The 24,629-nt window shown below is 39.7% G+C and overlaps 1 protein-coding gene across 1 annotated transcript in view; it reads left to right on the top strand.

Moving 5' to 3' along the window:
- Positions 1–2,570: 2,570 nt before the first annotated feature.
- ACOT12 (acyl-CoA thioesterase 12) overlaps positions 2,571–24,629 on the top strand; it is a 48,022-nt gene continuing 25,963 nt past the window's right edge. The window contains exons 1-4 of the mRNA XM_065874975.1: positions 2,571–2,823; positions 7,617–7,686; positions 12,795–12,855; positions 24,055–24,156. Of these exons, the coding sequence (XP_065731047.1) occupies positions 2,691–2,823; positions 7,617–7,686; positions 12,795–12,855; positions 24,055–24,156 (366 nt within the window). The 5' untranslated portion in view covers positions 2,571–2,690. The remainder of the gene's footprint in view (positions 2,824–7,616; positions 7,687–12,794; positions 12,856–24,054; positions 24,157–24,629) is intronic.

The raw sequence follows: 24,629 nt of genomic DNA, 5'->3' as shown, positions 1-24,629 counted from the left end.
TCAGTGCAAAACCAACAAAAGCTATGAAACCATAATCAAGACATCTAATTAGGAGAAAATATATATAAGAAAACAATAGTGACTTTGTGTACTGTGTCTGCTTCTTTGATCAAACGCTCCTAGACATACATATAGAGACACATGCTATCCCTTTCCAGATAATCACTTCAGAAAGCCACCAAGTATACGTATAAAGCAAGTACACAAGTACTTACATATTATTATCACTTCAGTCACCTTTTTTTACCCCAAACAATACAACCCAACCTAAACACATACTTTATTTCCAATAACTTAATAAAATTTCTAAAATATTAATAAATGAAATTCATGCATGTAACCATTATTTATTGCTGTGTAACAATCCCCCAATCACAGTGACATGCAACAATAAATAGTTATATCTCATTCAGGAGTCTGTATGGCTCAGCTTCAGGCTGCAAGTCTGCAGGTTGGCTGGAATGGCTCTGCAATATGTGAATTCAGCCCGGCATCCAGATGCCAATGGGGCAGCAACTCAGGCTAGCATCTTCTCACTGCAGAGGTCAGATGTTCCTGAGAACAGGAGAATGTGGTACCTCCAAGGGCTAGGTCCAAATTGGTACACTGTTACCTCCTCACATTCCGTTCCAAAGCAAGTCATGTGGCCAGGCCCAACACCAATAAGTGCCTCACATGGAGTTATTAGTAGACTCAGCGAATATTTGCTGAACAATGATCTAATCTGCCAAGATGCTATTAAGAACTCTAGAGGCACTTTCCAATGAGGAATGCCAAAAGTGATATGAGTAATAACACTGTCATTGAAATCAGCATATAAGCACATGAGGGGACCATCCTGGAAGCACACATTTTAATTTGTTTAAAAAAGTCATTTTCATGCTTTTTATAAAAGTCAAACTTCATACTTCCCTAACTGAATGCATCCAATTCTTATTTATGCTTATATGGGACAGAAACCTACTCACAGAGGATCCTGAAAAGTTATCAAGTCCATGTTTCCTTCATTCCTCTCTTACATTAAAAAAAAAAAATCTTTAAAAGGAGAAGCAAAATTACCAGAATCTCCATTCTGATGCTCCAGGCTGGGGCTTGGCAGGCCATCTGCACAAGGATAAAAAAGCAGCACTGATTTGTTGTAGTCAGTTAGACTTTGTGGTAAGTCAGGAGTCCTGAGTTCAAGTCAGGTGCTCTACTATCTTAACTGCTCCTTTTACATCAGCTGCCTGTCTGACACATGGTTTTCTCTCCAGGTGTCCATTTCCTCACCCATCCCAGATGCAGCCAGCCCTCACAATATGACATGCTGGAGGTTTTCTGGTGTCACTGTTTCCATAATGGAAGCTGCTTTGTAGAGTCACTGATTTCAGCTCTAGAAAGTGTAACAGCTTATATGTGCTAAAGTTTGACAATGAGAACTCTTATTTAATGTTCTAGATTCTGTCTCTCATAAAGAAGAAATTCTCTTGGGATTTGTTGGGCTCATTTGTAATGAGTTGACAGGTTTTTCTGTTTTGTTTAATTAATTAATTAATTAATTAATTAATTTATGGCTGTGTTGGGTCTTCGTTGCTGCGCATGGGCTTTTCTCTAGTTGCGTCGAGCGGGGGCTACTCTTCGTTGAGGTGCACAGGCTTCTCATTGCAGTGGCTTCTCTTGTTGCAGAGCATGGGCTCTAGGCGCGTGGGCTTCAATAGTTGCAGCACATGGGCTCGGTAGTTGTGGCTCGCGGGCTCTAGAGCGCAGGATCAGTAGTTGTGGCACATGGGCTTAGTTGCTCTGTGGCATGTGGAATCTTCCCAGACCAGGGCTCGAACCCGCGTCCCTTGCATTGGCAGGTGGATTCTTAACCACTGCGCCACCAGGGAAGTCCAAGTTGGCAGCTTTCAAGTGTAAATTCTCTATATTAAAGCCAAAAGGCTGCCTTCCCTTATTGGGTGACTTCTGATGTGCCAGCAAATCTGATCAGCCCTTTTTAAATTTTTCTCCGTTTGTTTGGCAGTGGAGGTAATTTCATAACAAAAGTGGAGGTAATTTCATAACAAAAAGATGAATAACGGGGTTTTTTGGAGCCATTATATTATCCTAAGACTCAGAAGGTGTATTTTGAACTAGGGATGGGAAGAGTGAGTGCCCACCCTACCTGGCAGTCTACAGCCAGAAAAAAAAGAAAATAAGAAGTCAAATACTTTAAAATCAACTTCTAAAGCAAAAGGTCTACATTTCTCTGGACAGCATTTAACTAATTAATTATTAACTCCCCATCACCTGCCAAGTTCTTCAGACTGATAATAACCTCACTCTTTACTTGGCAAACACCTATGTCACCTTAGCCGGGCACACGCTATGACTTTTGTACTTTATCTCATTTAATCCTCTGCACAGTCCGCTTGAGATAAGTACTGTTATCCCCCCTTTATAGGTGAGAAACCCGGTCTGGTTCCAGCTTTGCCAACCTCGGCCGCCTGAGTCAGTGTCTTCTGAGACAGAAGAGAGTTCCCTTTCGCCCTCCTCGCGGTATTCCTGGCCCCTTAAATCTCACCTCCCGGTGCACCAGGTGGCCCAGTGGCCAGCAGGGCGCGGGGTGCGGGGCCGGGGTGGCAGCGGCTTGGTGCCCTTTGGAGCGGGGGCGGGCCCAGTTGGTGGCCGGGCGGCGGCCAGGCCCGGTTGCTTCGCACTTTTGACCGGCCATGGAGCTGGAGCGGCCGGCGCCCGGCGAGGTGCACGTGAGCCAGGCCATCCAGCCCGCGCACGCCAACCTCCGCGGAGAGCTGAGCGCGGCTCAGCTGCTCAAGTGGATCGACGCTGCCGCCTGCCTGGCGGGTAGGGGTGCTGGAAGGGGAGGGTAGGATGGGGGAGACCCAGGGTGCCAGGGGTCTGGAGTGGAGGAGCCCTGGGTGGGGGCGGGGCCCAGTGTGTGTAGCGAAGGGGCGTGTCTGGGAACTGGGAAGCGGGCTGGGATGTGGGGATGCGGGGTGGCGGGGGTCCGGACGGCAGAGGTCGGGATGCTGTCACACCAGGACCCCTGATCGGTGAGGAGGGAGAAGGAAGGAGAGGAGGGTATTGACAGAACTTTAAACCCCGTGCTGCTGGGAAGTAATGATTGAGATTGTTCATCCAACACTGGGAATGACCTAGACCAGCGGTTCTCAAACCTTTTAGTCTTAGGACTCCTTTACCCCATAAAATAAACGAGGACCCCGAGAGCTTTCATGTTTGTTCTTTTATCCATATTTACCATATGTGAAATTTTAAAAAATAATTCATTTGAAAAGAACAAAAACCCATTACATATTTTTATTGTAAAATAACTGTATTTTCAACAAGAACAAAAATGTACTTAGAGAAGTGGTATTGGTTTACATTTCTGCAAATCTCTTTAATGTCTAGTTTAATACATCACTCACCTCTTATATCTGCTTCTGAATTCAGTTTGTTGCCTTCCACACCGTCATGTAGTCTCTGTGAAGGACCTTTGCACCTGCTGTTATTTTTGCCTTTACACTCTTCTCTTGGCCCTTTCCATGCATTCCATCTCCACTAAATATCATTTATGCAGAGCAGTCTTTCCTAACTACCTGCTTTACATTTGCACCCTTTCAACACAACACCCTTTCCAAATTCCTCCACACCACTTAGCACAATCCGTAATTACTTTGTGTACATATATGTTCACCTTTTATTTCCTGCCTGGCCAATTAGCATGTAAACTGAAGCTTAGTAAGCACTTAATAAGTAAGCACTAAATAAAAACTTCCTGATTATATGGATGGGTAATTGGATGGATGGGTCCAGAACTTGGAATCTCATTTCTAAAAGGAAGCCAGGCTTTGCATAAGGCACTTAATAGACTTAGCAAATGTACATTTTAAGTAAAATATGTTAGGATAAAATATTAGAGCTGGAAGGAGCTTAAGATCGTGTATCCCAGGACTCTTATTTTATACAGGACAAAAGTAAAGCTCAGCTGATTACAAATTCCTGTTTTCTTCAATGAGTGTGCATAGAGTTTCTAATCCCCTGTGTGTTAACCACCCGCAAAATTCAGTCATATATCTGATGCCAATCTGTTTATTTTCTGTTTGTTGATAGGTCTGTTTGGTTTCTGTCTTAACAGTTTTTATCAGGATTTGAGGTCTGTTATAATAACAATAATGGAGACATGAATATAAAAGTAATTCACATGTATGAGAAACAAGTATAGAAATTATTCAGTTGCCATGCCTATTGCCATGGCAACTGAATTCATTATGTGAATATTGATGTGACTTTTAAAGTTACCTCACTTAGTGCTTCTGTCCTATAATGGAGAAACAATTGCCCTCCTGCAATTTTCATTAAGATTTCTATGGTTTTACACCTTTGGAAACTCAGATCACAGCAGGAGTCAATTGATAACCAATTACTGTGGACTTTAATAGTTATATTACTAATGATACAATATTGAAGAAACCTTTATGATAAAGTTGGTTTGGAAACACGGTTAATGTTAATCCTTGTAGGAAAACAAGGATTAGAATTAGCCACTGACCTTGTTAGAATTAGCCACCGGCCTCATCTGGAGACCAGAAGATACTGAAACAATATCTTTAATACTAAATATTATAAAAATTGTCAACCAAGAGCTTCAAGGCCCTGTGCATGGTTTATCCTCAGCCTTCCCCTCAGCCTTATCTTACCTACTCTCCTTCTTGCTTTTTGAATTTTTGCCACAAAACCCCCAGGACCTTTGTAGTCACTGTTCCTTCTGCCCAGCAAGCCCTTCCCTGCTCTCCTCCACAACACACATCTGTTTTACTCCTTCTCATCTTTCAGATCTCACTTCAAGCATCCTCTCCACAGGGAAACCTTCCCTGACATGCCACCTAGGTGTGGTTCCTCAGTTTACAGACCCTCACAAAATCCATGTTTCCTTCAGATCACCTAACTCATTTTGTTATTATGTATTCATTTAATTAATGTCTGGCTCCTCACTAGATTCCATGAGAATAGGGATAGTAGCTGTTTTATATTTCCAGCACCTTACAGAGAGGCTGGCATAGCACAAGTGTTCAATCAATATTAGTTAAAAGAAAGAATGAATGAAGCCACCGTCATTTTTATCAGTCATCATACCTGGACTATATCCACTTAGCTGTTCCTCAGCTTCTCTCAGTTTCCCCAGGAAATCAGAAATAGCTTTAGGGTTTCTCCGCTTTTACTGGCATACTGCATGAAGGGCAATCAAAACCAAGAACCAGAACAGACTGGTCCTGTTGAATTCATATCTGTCACACTTGTAAAAAGAAAATAAACACATGTAAAAATTGTGGCCCTGTGTTGGTTCCCCATATTTTAATTTTTCATTTTTAATTTAATGGCCCTTGAAAGTCTATAAAGTAAAACATGGCAGTTGAGCTCCTGAATCCCATATTCAGCCAAGTACTTCTCTAGGGAGCATTCCTTGGTTGGTCTTTTCTTTTCTCAGAGTTCCCGTTGCTTCTGTAGTAAAAATAACTATTTAGAACAATGTATTTGATTTTTATAAGCCAAAATTGCCTCTTTTGTAAAATAGAACTAATAACAGTATCAACCTCATGTAATTGATATGCATACTTAGCTCAGTGCCAGGCCAATAATAAATCATAATTATTATGATTATGTTTCTTTGTGCTATATATACATAGAAGACACCCAATATATACAATAAAAATTTAGTCTTTTATTGGTTTTCATACTTTAGTTATCATTTAAATCATTCAAAATTTGGTAACTCATGTTGGTGTACATGGTAACACTTTACCTATAAGAATAGTTTAATAAACTCAACATATCATTCCCTCATGTCAGGTGACCAGAATGAATGTCTATTACATACCCTTTAGTCAACACTTTATTGACTATAGCTAGATCTCTGTCACTGAGTAGACTCATTAAAAGACAGGACTGATAACAGCTCAGTGTCTGGAAATCAATGGGAATTTAACAAATGTTTGATATACTGAATTAAATTGAACCCAACTTTCTAGAGTCTAATACTTCTATGTTTCCTTCCTCTAATTGAACTTTAGAGCTGGGAAACCCATTTCTCCCCCTCCATCACTCACACACAGAGTTCTGCTATGGTTAGTTTTCTGGTAACTCAGTTTATGTTATCTGCATATTTGGAAGAATAGTTATTTCCAACTAGTAAAACCAGAATGTCCAGTTTTCTACAGAATTAGATCATAGGGAGGAATGCTTTAAATACTTGCTCTCTGGAGTATTTTCTCATATCACTTTACCTGGGACTATCAATATATATTGCAATTAAAGTAATCCACTACACACAAAGAATGCAAATTCAATATAATTCACTGTCTCTTTTTCATAATATGACAGCAGGAGTGAAGTCTCCAAAATTAAAATGGAGTTAAAATTTCTTTAAAAAGCTAATGCAGTCTGTTTGGGTTTTAACTGACTGTTCCTCAAAATGAAATTCTGGAAAAACCACATGTCAAGATTTTTCCCAAAGAGGAAAAATTCGGATACTTTTACATAAAGTAAAACCAACAATCAAAAAAGAAAAATCTCAACAAATTAAATGCAGACAGAGGGACTTCCCTGGTGGCGCAGTGGTTAAGAATCCGCTTGCCAATGCAGGGAACACGGGTTCAAGCCCTGGTCCAGGAAGATCCCACATGCCGCAGAGCAACTAAGCACATGCACCACAACTACTGAGCCTGCGCTCTAGAGCCTGCAAGCCACAACTACTGAGCCCATGTGCCACTACTACTGAAGCCCATGCACCTAGAGCCTGTGCTCTTCAACAAGAGAAGCCACCACAATGAGAAGCCCGTGCACCGCAACGAAGAGTAGCCCCCGCTCGCTGCAACTAGAGAAAGCCCAAGGGCAGCAACGAAGACACAACACAGCTATAAATAAATAAATAAACAAACAAATAAATAAATATTATAAATAAATAAATAAATGCAGGCAGGGAACATGGAAATAACTGGAGTGCTTCCCTAATTTCTCTCACCCTACTCAATGCTTTTCTCCTCCAACATTATTAATGCATAGTGAATTTCATATGAATTTGGTAGTAATAAATAATAAATATTGATTAAATACTTACTATGTGCCCATCTCTATTTCTCTGATGCCCGGACAAGTTTCTCTCTGATTTGGGGTATGAACTTAAGGTCTTCCACACTGTTCAGTGCTTGCACTGGTTAAGTGGTTTAAATATATTCAGCTACTGGTTATGTGGGATAATAGATACAGCTTTGATGCATTGTTTTTTTAAACGAAAGAAGGGTAGTACCTGACAAAATATTTAAATTTGACACCAACTTACTAAAGTTACTATCTGAATAGCTAGATATGCTGGGTATTGGTGCTGAATTTCAAATCAAAGACAGTATAAGTTAAAACTTCGGAGAAAGTACAGTAATTTCCATGCAGCAGAAAAATAACTTATTGAGCAAAGGAACTGTTATCAATCCAGTTCATCCAGAAGTGTGGGCACAGTGATCCTATACTGCATAAGAGGATGAGTTACTAGAATAAATCCACTTGTTTTATTCCTTTTCCTGCATGCTGAAATATTTAAAAATAACTATTAATGCAGCCCATTTTTAACCTATTTTTTGAAGCTGAAAAACATGCTGGGGTTTCCTGTGTTACAGCTTCAGTGGATGACATACAATTTGAGGAGACAGCTAGGTAAGTGGCATTGCTTTATCACACCTTTCTCCTGGGTTTATTGGTTCATTTACAACATGTATTTGTGGCACCTAAGCATACTCATTTGGAGTCAGGGATCCAATTTGTTAATAAGTAACATTTGAACCAATGTAAATCAGTAAAACATAATAATAATTTCAGGACCTACTTTTAGTAAATACTATTAAGTGTAAATTTACAGCCCTGATTTTGTTGAGAAATAGCTCTCAGCATTAAATGCATTCTGGTATAAGGCATTGCAGGATTTCTAAAAGCTGGTTCTGAATGGCTCCTTCCTTTACTATTAATGATAATAAGTATCTCTATGATGGTGAATTTCATCATTAGGTTGTTGGGTAAACATTAATTCATCTGAGTAGAGGTGTTAAATTATGAAAAACATTTTATGTGTAGGAGTGTGTATATGTTTTACCATCTCTTATTATAGAAAATTTCAAGATACACAAATCTTTCAACCATATACAAAAGTAGAGAGAATACCACCATGTATCCCCAAGGACCCAACACCTAACTACAACAATAATCAACTCATAAATGCTGTTGTTTTATCAATACCCTTCCATACTCCCCCACATACCTGGATTATTTTGAAGCAAATCCCAGACATCATCTCTGAATATTTCAGTACATATTTCTAAAAGATCAGGGCTCTTTTAGAAAACATAATAACGTAACTGCAATACCATTAAGAAAAACTATTATACCCAATGGTCTCAAAAAAAATTTTTTTTTTAATTTAAACAATTGGTCTATGGATTGAATCAGGATCCAATATGGCTGATATGACCTTTAACATAAAAATTTCCCTTTCTTCTTTTCTCTTGCAATTTGTTTTTTAAAGAAACCTGGTCATTTGTCCTATAGCATTTACCACATTTTGTATCTGCTCATTGTATACCTGTTTAACATGCTCACTGATGCAGGGTTGGTCATTATTTCTATGCCTTTTTGGTGGACAGAATTAGGAATTATTTTTTTTAAAGAGGTTACATTAATAACTGTAATAAACTAGGGTTATATGGTTTTACTTAATTTATCTGATTTTATGTTTGTATCTCTTTTTTTTCTTTTTGAATATCTTGATCCTAAAAGAACCATCCCAGACTAGAAACAGATGATCTTCTCTCTTCCTTTTTCTTATGTTATGTTTAGAAAAAGGAAGAGAGAAGATCATCTGTTTCTAGTCTGGGATGGTTCTCAAGGACCACGGGGTAGCTGCCACCTGTTTTCAAAACCCTAAGTAGTCTGTCCAGTGAGATGCCCACTTCATCTCTACAACCTCCAGCTTACATTTATCTATTTGGCACTTATTCATTTATATACAAACAAAATTAAGTTAAATAAAACGACATGCATAAAGAGGTTATATCTCCAAAGCTAACCCAAAAGAAATTTTTGGTAGGCATTAGAATCATAGATATGGAAAGACCTTTAGAACTCAACCCAATCATCTCTTTGTACTGATAAGAAACTGAAGCCTAAGGCCCAGAGCCAGCCAAAGGACAGAGGACACTTAGAGCCTGGATCTTCTTATGCTCTATCCAGTGCTTTCTCCAACCCACTTCTTCTATCTTTGTGATCAGCAACCTTTATGGAACATCTCCTAATGCTTGTTCTCATAGGCAGCTGCAGTGTCAGTGAAAGAGTCCTTGACATTCTAGAGACTTGTAGATATAGATAAAGGTCTATTGGGTCTATTGACTAAGCACAGATACTAGCTATGTGATTTTTCCTGAAGTAGAAAAAGTTGACATGTGTTTGTAACTCAACACAATTACAGATTACTGAAAATCCAAACTTATTTGGGAACAGATTAAAGCATCATTATTAAATTTAGGAATGCCAACAGTATATTGCAATAAAACATCTGTTATATACTTTCCAATTCTAAATTCTGTAACTTAGACTTAACTAGTAATCTCATCATTAAAGTGTGGTTTGCCATTTGAACCATTTTGTGTTTGTGTTATCAGAAAGGATTTGTGGCCACTAAAATATATGGGACCTGCACCATTAAAAAAAGAAAATTGAAAACTACATATAGAAAGCCATACAATTTGTTTAAAAGCCATATTATTTTTTTTACGATATTGATTTTTTTTTTTTTTTTTTTTTTTTGCGGTACGCGGGCCTCTCACCGTCGCAGCCTCTCCCATTGCGGAGCACAGGCTCCAGACGCGCAGGCTCAGCGGCCATGGCTCACGGGCCCAGCCGCTCCGCGGCATGTGGGATCCTCCCGGACCGGGGCACGAACCCGTGTCTCCTGCATCGGCAGGCAGACTCTCAACCACTGCGCCACCAGGGAAGCCCTGATTTTTTAAAATATTTATTTATTTGGTTGCGTCGGGTCTTAGTTGTGGCAGGCGGGCTCCTTAGTTGTGGCATGCAAACTCTTGGTTGCAGCATGCATGTGGGATCTAGTTTCCAGACCAGAGATCGAACCCGGGCCCCCTGCATTGGGAGCACAGAGTCTTAACCACTGTGCCATCAGGGAAGTCCCATATTAGATATTTTTTTAATTCAAAATATATATTGAATATACCAAAAGTACTGCTCTAGGCTCAATAGAATATGTGAATGTTTATGACACAATGCTGAAGTGTGGCAGTCACTCAGTCTGGTAAGAAAGTCAGACAAATATGTAGTCATCAGAATAGAAAGTATGATAGGATGCATGCCTAGGGTGAGATATAAATTCTGTGTGGTAGAAAAAGGTACATTTTGACTGGAGAACCAATGAGAGTATCATGATGGAGGTAGTATTTAATGTGGGCCTTGAATGAGGTATAGATTTTCACTGGTGACTAGGAAAAGGACTTCACAAGATGAGGTACATACATGTAAGAGCCTAAGCATTGAGGTGGGAAGAAGTGGGGGGTGCTTAGGGAAAGCCTGGCGTGCAGAGATGATGCCCCAGCAGCAGTGTGGGGCTGGGTAACAGAAGACCTTGAATGCCATGCTATGAAGTTGATTTTACTTGGGATTTTAGCAGAATGAAAAGCAGAATGTCTCCTGCTTTTAAAGGAAGGGCAGAGTTCACAAAAGAGACAAAAACATGGCAAGGTGGACTTCCCTGGTTGTCCAGTGGTTAAGACTCAGTGCTTCCACTGCAGGGGGAACAGGATCGAGCCCTGGTCAGGGAAGTTACACATGCCGTATGGTGTGGCCAAAAAAAAAGTGGCAAGATGCTTTCCCTCCTCAGAGTCTGACAGGCAGAGGCAGAAGATTTTGGTAGTATATGAGTACAAAGTACTACAGTAGCTTTGAAGAGGGACTCTCTTCCTCATGTTATCACTGTAAATCTCTGCTAGAAACTTTACCAAACAGAGCTAGGAAATCTAGGAGGAACGAATTTAAGGAAAAGAGAAAATTGGTTTGGGTTTGCATGTGCTAAGTGTGGGGATTAAGTTAAATTAGGTAATGTGTGTGTAAGCAGCTATCACTCAGCCTAGAAGGGCCTCCATAACCATTAGCTGAATCTGCTGAGAGAAGTTTGAAAATATGGCTCTGTGTTTCAAGAATGAGGTTCGGGCTAAAGATTTAGATTTGAGAATCATCTCTATAAAGATGATAGGACTGTGGAAGAGAACAAGGTCTTCAGGAAGAGGCTGAAATGAAAAAAAACAAAGAACATAAATTTGGTAGATGGCTACCATTAAGGGATGGATTAAGAAAGGGAAATCAGTGAAGAAAACTGAGAATGAAGAGAGAACAGTATTTTGGAAGCCAAGGGAAGACAAGGTTTCCTGAAGAAAGAGGTTGATTGATGCTGTTAAATGAGAGAAGACCTTGGATTTAGCTGTTAGGAAGTGACTTCTGAGAGATCAGGAGTAAGATGTGGAAGCAACAGCTAGATTTGAGTGGCTGAGAAGTGAATGAGAGGTAAAACCCCCAAACTTCTGAACCTGACAAAATTGTAATCTTTTGAGACCCATCTCAGATGTTACCTCTTCTATGGCTCCTTCCTTGACTTTTCAAATTAGCCACTTCTGGGTGTTTTTGCAATACTTGACTCTTTCTTCCTTTTGAAAAATTTCATAGCATTGCACTTCATCTGTCTGCATCCTGGTGTCCCAAGTGAAGACTGGTCTCCTTGATGTCATCAACCTTGTCTTGTTAATCACTGTATCCTGAGGTCTTAGTTTAGTGCCAGGACTAGTTGTAACTTAGTAAACATTTGTTAAATGTATGAGCTGGAAAAAGAAAAAGATTATTTTAGGAAGTTTGAATATGGAGAAATATAGAGGAAAAGAGAAAAAAATGTTGTGATAGAATAAACTTGAGAGAAAGATTTTTAGCAAGGAAAAGCCTTGAACATTTTCACAGACTGATAAGGAGTCAAGGAGGGGGAAGAGATTGAGGGTACAAAAGAGGAAAGATCTGCCTAAGCCAGGCCATGGTGCAGGAGGAAAGGTAAGAGTAGGATGGGATCAAGGGCACGGGTAAAGAAAGAGGTCTGGAAGAGATCTATTTTTCTTCCCCTGAAACAGAAGATTGGGAAGAATAGTGAGAATGTAGTTCAACTTTGAAGTCAGGGAGAAAAATTGAGGAGGCTTATATTGGGTAGACCCTTAGGTGACTGAAGGGCCAGAACACAAAAGCTTTGAAACAACTAGGGTTACATGACCAGAGTCCCAGTAATAATGTGGAGTGAATGGATCATCTGGCAACATTGAGGGCTCCTGTAAACCTAGTGAAGGTATTCAGTTTGTTTGCTTGCTTGTATGTTTACCATTTATTTGTTAACCAACATTTAAAAATATCAATTGTATAAGTTAGCATGTGTGTTCGTTTTCTCTTAACCAAACAGCTGTGGTACAGTCAAGTATCTGTTGTAGATTTGGAAATCATTTTGCACACCATCTTTGCAAAGGCCGTTTTCTGTTAAAAAGAGGTAGTCAGCTAACTCTTGTGTGGTTTACAATAATCAGTATCTATTTTTAGTGCTGTCTTGTTATGTTATTGAGTTTCTCATGCATGAACATTATCAGCATAAGGTGGAACTGTTCTATGGCACACACATTTAAGTGAATCTTCAAGTCTGAAATAAGATGTGCTAGAATTACTGTTTTTTTTTTTTTAACTAGAGTTGGACAAGTTATAACCATCAAAGCGAAAGTTACTAGAGCGTTCAGCACAAGCATGGAGGTAAGAGGCTCCCTTTTCTTCCTTCTGCCTGTTGGTGCTCATTTCTTCATTGTTTACAGAGGAGAGAGGAGGAGGCCTGGAATAACTTGGAATTCATGTGATTCTGAATTTCAGAAGGCCCTTGAATCTGTAGTCAGGCTCACAGGTAAATAATAAGCCTGTGTTTCCCTGCTACTAAAATTAAATGTGATGCAATGAACTATTTTTACATAAAAGGATATACACAAAGTAAACATACAAGGGAGGGCACTCCCTTGGTTCTTTGCCAGGTATAGGTTTTATTTCTTAATTATTTGCACCTATAATGAAAACTAGCCCCACGATTAACTAGTTTTTGAAAGGCAGAGTAATTGGAGCAAGAAGGGAAGCTTAGATTTTTCTTCTTTGCCTACCTGGTTTTCTTTTCTTTATTATAGCTATGAATACAAAATTCTTGGGAGCTTTTGAAGTCTCTATCCAGGTTAAAATAGCAGGAAAGGAGTTCATGGATCCCATGTTGCAACTTGTAGTTTGCTCAGTAGCAGTCCCTTTGATCTCTGGGCACAAAAGACATGTAGGGACTTACATTTGTTTCTTAGGGATTCTATGACAAAGTTTCACAGATTAGGTGCCTTAAACAACAGAAATTTATTGTCTCACTGTTCTGGAGGCTAGCAGTCCTAAATCAAGGTGTCAGTAGGGTTGGTTCCTTCCAAGGCCTATGGGAGAGAATCTGCCCCCATCCTCCCTCCTAACCTCTGGTGGTTTGCCAGTGGTTTGCTTCACCCTGATCTCAGCCTTCATCTGCACATGGTGTTCTCCCTGTGTGTGTGTGTGTATGTGTCCAAATTTTCCTATTAAAAAAAATTTTTTTAACATTTTTATTGGAGTATAATTGCTTTACTATGGTGTGTTTCTGCTTTATAACAAAGTCAATCAGCTATACATATATATATACATCCCCATATGTCCTCCCTCTTGCATCTCCCTCCCACCATCCCTATCCCATCCCTCTAGGTGGACACAAAGCACTGAGCTGATCTCCCTGTGCTATGTGGTTACTTCCCACTAGCTATCTATTTTACTTTTGGTAGTGTATATATGTCGATGTCACTCTCTCACTGCGTCCCAGCTTACCCTACCCCCTCCTCAGGTGCTCAAGTCCATTCTCTATGTCTGCGTCTTTATTCCTGTCCTGCCCCTAGGTTCTTCAGACCCAATTTTTTTTTTTTTAGATTCCATATATATGTGTTAGCATACGGTATTTGTTTTTCTCTTTCTGATGTACTTCACTCTGTATGACAGTCTCTAAGGTCCATCCACCTCACTACAAATAACTCAATTTCATTTCTTTATATGGCTAATATTCCATTGTATATATGTGCCACATCTTCTATATCTGTTCATCAATAGGTGGACAGTCAGGTTGCTTCCATGTCCTGGCTATTGGAAATAGAGCTGCAATAAACATTGGGGTACATGACTCTTTTTGAATTATGGTTTTCTCAGGGTATATGCCCAGTAGTGGGATTGGTAGGTCGTATGGTTGTTCTATTTTTAGTTTTTTAAGGACCCTCCATACTGTTCTCCATCGTAGCTGTATCAATATACATTCCCACCAACAGTGCAAGAGGGTTCCCTTTTCTCCACACCCTCTCCAGCATTTATTGTTTGTAGATTTTTTGATGATGGCCATTCTGACAGGTGTGAGGTGATAACTCATTATAGTTTTGATTTGCATTTCTCTAATGATTAGTGATGTTGAGCATCCTTTCATGTGTTTGTTGGCAATCTGTATATCTTCTTTGGAGAAATGTCTATTTAGGTCTTCTGCCCATTCTTGGATTGGGTTGTTTTTTTTATATTGAGCTGCATATGCTGTCTATAAGAGACCCACCTCAGACCTAGGGACACATACAGACTGAAAGTAAGGGGATGGAAAAAGATATTCCATGCAAATGGAAATCAAAAGAAAGCTGGTGTAGCAATTCTCATATCAGAAAAAATAGACTTTAAAATAAAGACCATTACAAGAGACAAAGAAGGACACTACATAATGATCAAGAGATCAATCCAAGAAGAAGATATAACAATCGTAAATATTTATGCACCCAAAAAAGGAGCACCTCAATACATAAGGCAAAAGCTAACAGCCATAAAAGGGGAAATCAACAGTAACACAATAATAGTAAGGGATTTTAACACCCCACTTTCACCAATGGACAGATCATCCAAAATGAAAATAAATAAGGAAACACAAGCTTTAAATGACACATTACACAAGATGACTTAATTGATATTTATAGGACATTCCCTCCAAAAACATCAGATTACACTTTCTTCTCAAGTGCCCTTGGAACATTCTCCAGGATAGACCATATCTTGGGTCACTAGTCAAGCCTTGGTAAATTTAAGAAAATTGAAATTGTATCAAGTAACTTTTCTGATGACAATGCTATGAGACTAGATATCAATTACAGGAAAAAAATCTGTAAAAAATACAAACACATGGAGGCTAAACAATATGCTACTGAATAAGCAAGAGATCACTGAAGAAATCAAAGAGGAAATCAAAAAATACCTAGGAGCAAATGACAATGAAAACATGACAACCCAAAACCTATGGGATGTAGCAAAAGCAGTTCTAAGAGAGAAGTTTATAGCAATACAATCCTACCTCAAGAAACAAGAAACATCTCAAATAAACAACCTAACTTTACACCTAAAGCAATTAGAGAAAGAAGAACAAAAAAACCCAAAGTTAGAAAAAGGAAAGAAATCATACGATCAGATCAGAAATAAATGAGAAAGAAATGAAGGAAACGATAGGCAAAGATCAATAAAACTAAAAGAGGTTTCTTTGAGAAGATAAACAAAATTGATAAACCATTAGCCAAACTCATCAAGAAAAAAAGGGAGCAGACTGAAATCAGTAGAATAAAAATGAAAAAGGAGAAGTAACAACTGACACTGCAGAAATACAAGGGATCATAAGAGATTACTACAAGCAACTATATGCCAATAAAATGGACAACCTGGAAGAAATGGGCAAATTCTTAGAAATGCACAACTTCCTGAGACTGAACCAGGAAGAAATAGAAAATACAAACAGGCCAATCACAAGAACTGAAATTGAGACTGTGATTAAAAATCTTCCAACAAACAAAACCCCAGGACCAGATGGCTTCACAGGTGAATTCTGTCAAACATTTAGAGAAGAGCTAATACCTATCCTTCTCAAACACTTCCAAAATATAGCAAAGGGAGGAACACTCCCAAACTCATTCTACGAGGCCACCATCACCCTGATACCAAAACCAGACGAAGATGTGACAAAGAAAGAAAACTACAGGCCAATATTACTGATGAACATAGATGCAAAAATCCTCAACAAAATACTAGCAAACAGAATCCAACATCACATTAAAAGGATCACACACCATGATCAAGTGGGGTGTATCCCAGGAATGCAAGGATTCTTCAATATATGCAAATCAATCAATGTGATAAACCATATTAACAAATTGTAGGATAAAAGCCATATGATCATCTCAATAGATGCAGAAAAAGCTTTCAACAATATTCAACACCCATTTATGATAAAAACCCTCGAGAAAGTATACGTAGAGGGAACTTACCTCAACATAATAAAGGCCATATATGACAAACCCACAGCAAACATCATTGTCAATGGTGAAAAACTGAAACCATTTCCACTAAGATCATGAACAAGGCAAGGTTGCCCACTCTCACCACTATTATTCAACATAGTTTTGGAAGTTTTAGCCACAGCAATCAGAGAAGAAAAAGAAATAAAAGGAATACAAATTGGGAAAAAAGGAGTAAAACTGTCACTGTTTGCAGATGGCATGATACTATACATAGAGAATCCTAAAGATGCCACCAGAAAACTACTAGAGCTAATCAATGAATTTGGTATAGTAGCAGGATACAAAATCAATGCACAGAAGTCTCTTGCATTGCTATACACTAATGATGAAAAATCTGAAAGAGAAATTAAGGAAACACTCCCATTTACCATTGCAACAAAAAGAATAAAATACCTAGGAATAAACCTACCTAGGGAGACAAAAGACCTGTATGCAGAAAACTATAAGACACTGATGAAAGAAATTAAAGGTGATACAAACAGATGGAGAAATATACCGTGTTCTTGGATTGGAAGAATCAACATTGTGAAAATGTACTACCCAAAGCAATCTACAGATTCAATGCAATCCCTATCAAACTACCAATGGCATTTGTCACAGAACTAGAACAAAAAATTTCACAGTTTGTATGGAAACAAAAAATACCCCAAATAGCCAAAGCAATCTTGAGAAAAAAAGTGGAGCTGGAGGAATCAGGCTCCCTGACTCCATTGTAAACTACAAAGCTACAGTAATCAAGACAGTATGGTACTGGCACAAAAACAGAAATATAGATCAATGGAACAGGATAAAAAGCCCAGAGATAAACCCATGCACATATGGTCACCTTATCTTTGATAAAGGAGGCAAGAATATACAATGGAGAAAAGACAGCCTCTTCAATAAGTGGTGGTGGGAGAACTGGACAGCTATATGTAAAAGAATGAAATTAGAACACTTCCTAACACCATACACAAAAATAAACTCAAAATGGATTAGAGACCTGTATGTAAGACCGGACACTATAAAATTCTTAGAGGAAAACATAGGCAGAATACTACGTGACATAAATCACAGCAAGATCCTTTTTTTTTTTTTTGCGGTACATGGGCCTCTCACTGTTGTGGCCTCTCCCATTGCGGAGCACAGGCTCCGGACACGCAGGCTCAGTGGCCATGGCTCACGGGCCCAGCCACTCCGCGGCATGTGGGATCTTCCCGGACCGGGGCACAAACCCGGGTCCCCTGCATCGGCAGGTGGACTCTCAACCACTGCGCCACCAGGGAAGCCCCAGCAAGATCCTTTTTGACCCAACTCCTAGAGAAATGGAAATAAAAACAGTAAACAAATGGGACCTAATGAAACTTAAAAGCTTTTGCACAGCAAAGGAAACCATAAACAAGATGAAAAGACAACCCACAGAATGGGAGAAAATATTTGCAAATGAAGGAACTGAGAAAGGATTAATCTCCAAAATATACAAGCAGCTCATGCAGCTCAATGTCAAAAAAACAACCCAATCCAAGAATGGGCAGAAGACCTAAATAGACATTTCTTGTTCTTTCAGGTCTTGTTTTTGTATCCATTCAGCCAGTCTATGTCTTTTGGTTGGAGCATTTAATCCATTTACATTTGAGGTAATTATTGATACGTATGTTCCTATTACCATTTTCTTAATTGTTTTGGGTTTGTTATTGTAAGTCTTTTCTTTCTCTTGTGTTTCCTGCCTAGAGAAGTTCCTTTAGCATTTTTTGTAGAGTTGGTTTGGTGGTGCTGTATTCTCTTAGGTTTTGCTTGTCTGTAAAGGTTTTAATTTCTCTGTTGAATCTGAATGAGATCCTTGCTGGGTAGAGTAATCTTGGTTATAGGTTTTTCCCTTTCATCACTTTAAATATGTCCTGCCACTCCCTTCTGGCTTGCAGTTTCTGCTGAAAAATCAGTTGTTAACCTTATGGGGATTCCCTTGTATGTTAATTGTTGCTTTTCCCTTGCTGCTTTTAATATTTTTTCTTTGTATTTAATTTTTGATAGTTTGATTAATATGTGTCTTGGTATGTTTCTCCTTGGATTTATCCTGTATGGGACTCTCTGCATTTCCTGGACATGATTATTTCCTTACCCATAGTAGGGAAATTTTCAACTATAATTTCTTCAAATATTTTCCCAGTCCCTTTTTATCCCCTCTTCTTATTCTGAGAACCCTATCATTCGAACGTTGGTGTGTTTATTGTTGTCCCAGAGGTCTCTGAGATTGTCCTCAATTCTTTTCTTTTTCTTTTTTTTTTTTTTTGCTTTATTCTGCTCTGTAGCAATTTCCACTATTTTATCTTCTAGGTCACTTATCTGTTCTTCTATTATTCTGCTATTAATTCCTTCTGGAGAATTTTTTTTTTTTTATGGTATGCGGGCCTCTCACTGTTGTGGCCTCTCCTGTTGTGGAGCACAGGCTCCAAATGCACAGGCTCAGCAGCCATGGCTCATAGGCTCAGCTGCTTTGCGGCATGTGGGATCCTCCCGGACTGGGGCACAAACCCGTGTCCCCTGCATCGGCAGGCGGACTCTCAACCACTGCACCACCAGGGAAGTCCCTTCTAGAAAATTTTTAATTTCATTTATTGTGCTGTTCATCATTGTTTGCTCTTTAGTTCTTCTAGATCCTTGTTAAATGTTTCTTGTATATTCTCCATTCTTATTTCCAAGATTTTGGATCATCTTTACTATCATTACTCTGAATTCTTTTTCAGGTAGACTGCCTATTTCCTCTCCATTTGTTTGGTCTGGTAGGTTTTTACCTTGCTGCTTCATATGCCGTGTATTTCTCTGTCTTCTCATTTTGCTTAACTTACTGTGTTTGGGGTCTCCGTTTCACAGCCTGCAGGTTCATAGTTCCCATTGTTTTTGGTGTCTGCTCCTAGTGGGTAAGCATGGTTCAGTGGGTTGTGTAGGCTTCCTGGTAGAGGGGACTGGTGCCTGCGTTCTGGTGGATGATGCTGGATCTTGTCTTTCTGGTGGGCAGGACCAGGCCCGGTGGTGTGTTTTGGGGTGTCTGTGAACTTATTATGATTTTAAGCAGCCTCTCTGCTAATGGGTGTGTCTGTGTTCCTGTCTTTCTAGTTGTTTGGCATAGAGTGTCCACCACTGTAGCCTGCTGGTCGTTGAGTGGAGCTGGGTCTTAGCTTTGAGATGGAGATCTCTGGGAGAGTTTTTGTCATTTGATATTATGTGGGGCTTGGAGGTGTCTGGTGGACCAATGTCCTGAACTCGGCTCTCCCGCCTGAGGTCTGACACCCAGCCAGAGCACCAAGACCCTGTCAGCCACACGTCTCAGAAAAAAAAGGGAGAAAGGAAGGAAGGAAGGAAGGAAGAGATGGAGTGAGGGAAGGAGGAAGAGAGAAAAAAAGAATAAAATATGTTATTAAAAATAAAAAAATAATTTAAAAAAGAGAGAAAGAAAGAAGAGAGTAACCAAACCAAAAAAGTTGGTTATAGCACTAAAAACTATAGTTACAAGCAAACAAACAAAATGGACAGTCAGAACCCTAGGACAAATGGCAAAAGCAAAGCTATACAGACAAATCACAAAAAGAAGCATACACATACACACTCACAAAAAGAGAAAAAGGATAAAAATTAGGGCTTCCCTGGTGGCACAGTGGTTGAGAGTCCGCCTGCCGATGCAGGAGAGGCAGGTTTGCGCCCCAGTCCGCGAATATTCCACATGCCGTGGAGCAGCTAGGCCCGTGAGCCATGGCCGCTGAGCCTGCACGTCCGGAGCCTGTGGTCTTCAACAGGAGAGGCCACAACAGTGAGAGGCCCGCATACCACAAAAAAAAAATTAAAGAAGAGAGCAACCAAATCAATAAAGAAATCTACCAATGAGAATAAGCTCTAAATACTAAACTATGATAAACATAAAACCAGAAACAAATTATTTGGAGAAAGCACACTCCAAATCTACAGCTGCTCCCAAAGTCCATCACCTCAATTTTGGGATGATTTGTTATCTATTCAGGTATTCCACAGATGCAGAGTACATCAAGTTGATTGTGGAGGTTTAATTCGCTGCTCCTGAGGCTGCTGGGAGAAATTTCCCTTTCTCTTCTTTGTTCCCACAGCTCCTGGGGTTCAGCTTTGGATTTGGCCCCGCCTCTGCGTGTAAGTTTCCTGAGGGCATCTGTTCCCTATCCAGACAGGACAGGGTTAAAGGAGCGGCTGATTACGGGGCTCTGGCTCACTCATGCTGGGGGTAGGTGGGGTATGGAAGGTGGGGCGAGCCTGCAGCAGCAGTGACCAGTGTGACGTTGCAATAACCTGAAGTGTGCCGTGTGTTCTCCCGGGGAAGTTGTCCGTGGATCATAGGACCCTGGCAGTGGCGGGCTGCACAGGCTCCCGGGAGGGGAGGTATGGATAGTGACCTGTGCTTGCACACAGGCTCTTAGGTGGCTGCAGCAGCAGCCTTAGCATTTCATGCCCATCCCTGGTGTCTGCGCTGATAGCCACGGCTCACGCCCAACTCTGGAGCTCATTTAGGCGGTGCTCTGAATTCCCTCTCCTCACACACCCCTAAACAATGGTCTCTTACCTCTTAGGCAGGTCCAGACTTTTTCTTGGACTCCCTCCCAGCTAGCTGTGGTGCACTAGCCCCCTCCAGGCTGTGTTCATGCAGCCAACCCCAGTCCTCTCCCTGGGATGTGACCTCCAAAGCCCAGCCTCAGCTCCCAGCCCCCGCCCGCCCCGGCGGGTGAGCAGACGAGTCTTTTGGCCTGGTGAGTGCTGGTCAGCACCGATCTTCTGTGTGGGAATCTCTCCGCTTTGCCCTCTGCACCCCTGTTGCTGAGCTCTCCTCCGTGGTTCCAAAGCTTCCCCCCCACCCCCCACCCCTGTCCCTGCCCGTGAACGGGCTTCCTAGTGTGTGGAAGTTTTTCCTCCTACAGCTCCCTCCCCAAAGTGCAGGTCAGGTCCCTATTCTTTTGTCTGTTTTTCCTTTTTTCTTTTGCCCTTCGCAGGTACCTGAGGAGTTTCTTGCCTTTTGGGAAGTCTGAGATCTTCTGCCAGCATTCAGTAGGTGTTCTTTAGGAGTTGTTCCACATGTAGATGTAATTTTGATGTATTTGTGGGGAGGAAGGTGATCTCCATGTCTTACTCCTCTGCCATCTTGAAGGCACCCACCCCAAATTTTCCCTTTTTATAAGGACATCAGTCATATTGGATTAGGGGTCCATCCTACTCCAGAGGGATCTCATCTCAACTAATTACACCCTATTTTCAAATAAGGTCACATTCTGAGGTACCAGATTTGGTGAGGGACACAAATCAACCCATAAAAGAACTATTTTGGCAATAACCACACCTATGGTGATGGCTTTACCCTGATTTAGTCACTTTCTCCCAGTATGTTTATAAATAGAATAGAAAAAAACGTGAAGAAATCAGAAAGGTAATAAAAACTTGTGGATAAAATGAGCTCTGTCAGAGACAGTTTATGATGGTGCTTTTGGATCCTGATTTCTCAGCTATGGGGTTCTTGAGCTTTGCCTCACAGTAGCCTCTGGGTCTAGCCTTTCCCCTGAGAGACAGCACTCTCCTTTATATTCAGCCCATACACAGATGAAAGTTCCCTTTCTTTTCTCCTTTCTTCCTATTCCCTGATAGCAGCTAGAATTTCCAGAGGAAGTTTGACTAAAAGCTACAAAAAGAACCCGGTGAGTTTGAAAGCACAGATTTCTTATCTTAAGAAAAATAAATGCTAGCCCCATCTAGGGCTAATTTAGTCCCTCTACTAAGTTGTGGTCTTCTATGGCCTCTATGAATGTGTTGTGTATTCACTGAGGTCTGGCTGGAGGGAACACCAGATTCCTAGCGTTGTATGAGCTCTTGGAACTGTTTACCTTACAATAACTGTTTCTTCCTCAGAAGCTGTTCTTTTCTGGCTTTGTCGGATTTCACCCTACACATGCTCAGACTGGTATCAACCCGAACACTCAACAGGAACAATATGCACATACCTGGAATTCTTTCCTTTTGTAGCTCCCTCCTTTCTGGGATAATCTCAGCTGCCTTGATCTCCTTGATTTCTGGTTCTTCAATTCTGCAAGTTTCCATTTCCCCTCCTTGGTCATAGTCTGGGAATTATGTGCAGGCTGAGAACCCAGGAAATGCAAGTGCTCCCTTCATTTATCTCCCTTTCCTTGGAGATCACAGGTCTGTGTTGTCTGTTGTCCTATGTGTGAAAATAGTTGCTTCCTATACTTGGTCTAATTTTCCAGTTGTTTTCATAGGACGTAATTCCAATCTGACCCACTCTGTAATGACACAAAGTGAAATTCTCCCTGGCATATGTTTTCGAGACATTTGGCCATTGTATATAACTAAATTAACTGTTCTAATAGAAGACAATGTTTGGAACTTGTTTTAACTCTCCAGAATTGTAACTTTGTTTTTACTATTAGTTGTCTATTCTATTTTTCATTTGCCTATTTTTCTGAAAGTAGAAAGCTATGTGGGGTTGAGAGTTGTTGGGAGTTGAAAATGGATGGTTTAAATTTGGTTAATCACCATCTAGTTAACTTATGTTTACCATGCAAATACTAATTTGGTTTCATAAGTTAAGTGAATCACCAATTGATGATTATTTTTGTGCGTGATGTACTTGGCGAAGATGTAGAAATAGATATTAATCATTGATAACACAGTGCTGAACTAAGATGCCCGAGGTTGCCCACTATTTCAAGAAGGTAGTATTATTTCTCTGGGCTATGTTCCCGAGTTTACCTACACTTCTGCAGTGTGTGATCATGAAACCAGAGCTTCAGAGTTCTTCACATGGGGAAATCCAGTCCACTGTGGTGTCACCATAAAATGTCTCAACTACTTTCTTGCTATTCCTGAAAAATAAAACTCCTGAAAGAGAAAACAAAGCTGCAAATAACATGACTGCAAATAACATTCTGTCCATGTCATCTTGGTTATAAAACTCAGACTAAAGATTTAAAAAAAAGTTATGGTGCATCTCTCTGATGGGCTATAAGGAATTCATTAATATCTTGTTTTCAAAAGCACATTTAGTAATAGTGGGATTAGAAAATACTTATCATATAAATGCCAAAAAATTTCGTTTTAAAATTGTAAATACAGTATAATAATCTTTTGTGTGTGTGTGTATACACACATACAGACACAACTATATACATATAGATACATTTCATACATATGTATATATATAAAACTGGAAGAAATTTTATATAAAGGTTAGTAACTATTAATCTGAGTGATGGAATTACTGATAATATTTACTCTTGATTGTCAGATTCCATCTTTATCATTTATCTATTTTTATACTTACCAAATTTTTCATGGTAAATATATATTTTTCTATAATCAGAAAAAAATATTTTTCCAATTTTATAGAAAATCATTGAGAGGACAGTATTGGTTAAAAGTAAATTGAAATGCTGGTTTTATTCAAAAAACAAAACAATGGTGAAGTGCATAAATGAATTTTGAATGCTGCAGTCTCATCTGTTGTCTAGATGGCTGAAAAGTTTTGAATTTATTTTTCTTTCCTTTTTAGATCAGCATCAAGGTCACAGTACAGGACATGTTCACTGGCATTGAGAAACTTGTTAGTGTGGCTTTCTCTACGTTTGTAGCCAAACCAGTTGGAAAAGAAAAGGTAAATTTCTTTGTGAAGAGTATCTAGCATGTAATTCAGGGACATATCAACAGAAGTACAAGCATCAGAATTATTATGGAATAAGGGACATTTCTTTTCACCGTGAGATATACTTTCCCAAGATTTGTTACTCACCAATACTTATCGTAATTTTCACCAATATTTATGTGGTAATATCATAGTATTAACTGCTTAGAGAAAATGAGAGATGTAGCCAGTTCGTGAAAGAGAAAAAAACGTGTTTTAAATGATCTGAAGGTCATGTCTGTTTCCCCACAATATTGCTTGCTGGTTTAGTTCTTTTCTTTTGTGGTTATATAACTCAAAATTGAGTTAAAATATTTTTTTAAAGCAAGTGCATTTTAGCTAGCAGTTGTGTCTTATGGTCCAATCACTTTTTCATACCTAAAGGAATAATGTCAAAGTTGCTGAGTTATTGAAGTTTAAACATAAGCTGCAGGGCATATATAGGG

Source organism: Phocoena phocoena, chromosome 3, assembly GCF_963924675.1.
Source record: "Phocoena phocoena chromosome 3, mPhoPho1.1, whole genome shotgun sequence".
In the NCBI taxonomy this organism is placed as follows: domain Eukaryota; kingdom Metazoa; phylum Chordata; class Mammalia; order Artiodactyla; family Phocoenidae; genus Phocoena; species Phocoena phocoena.
The sequence above is the reverse complement of the archived record's forward strand: the minus strand, read 5'-3'. Positions and strand labels throughout refer to the sequence as shown.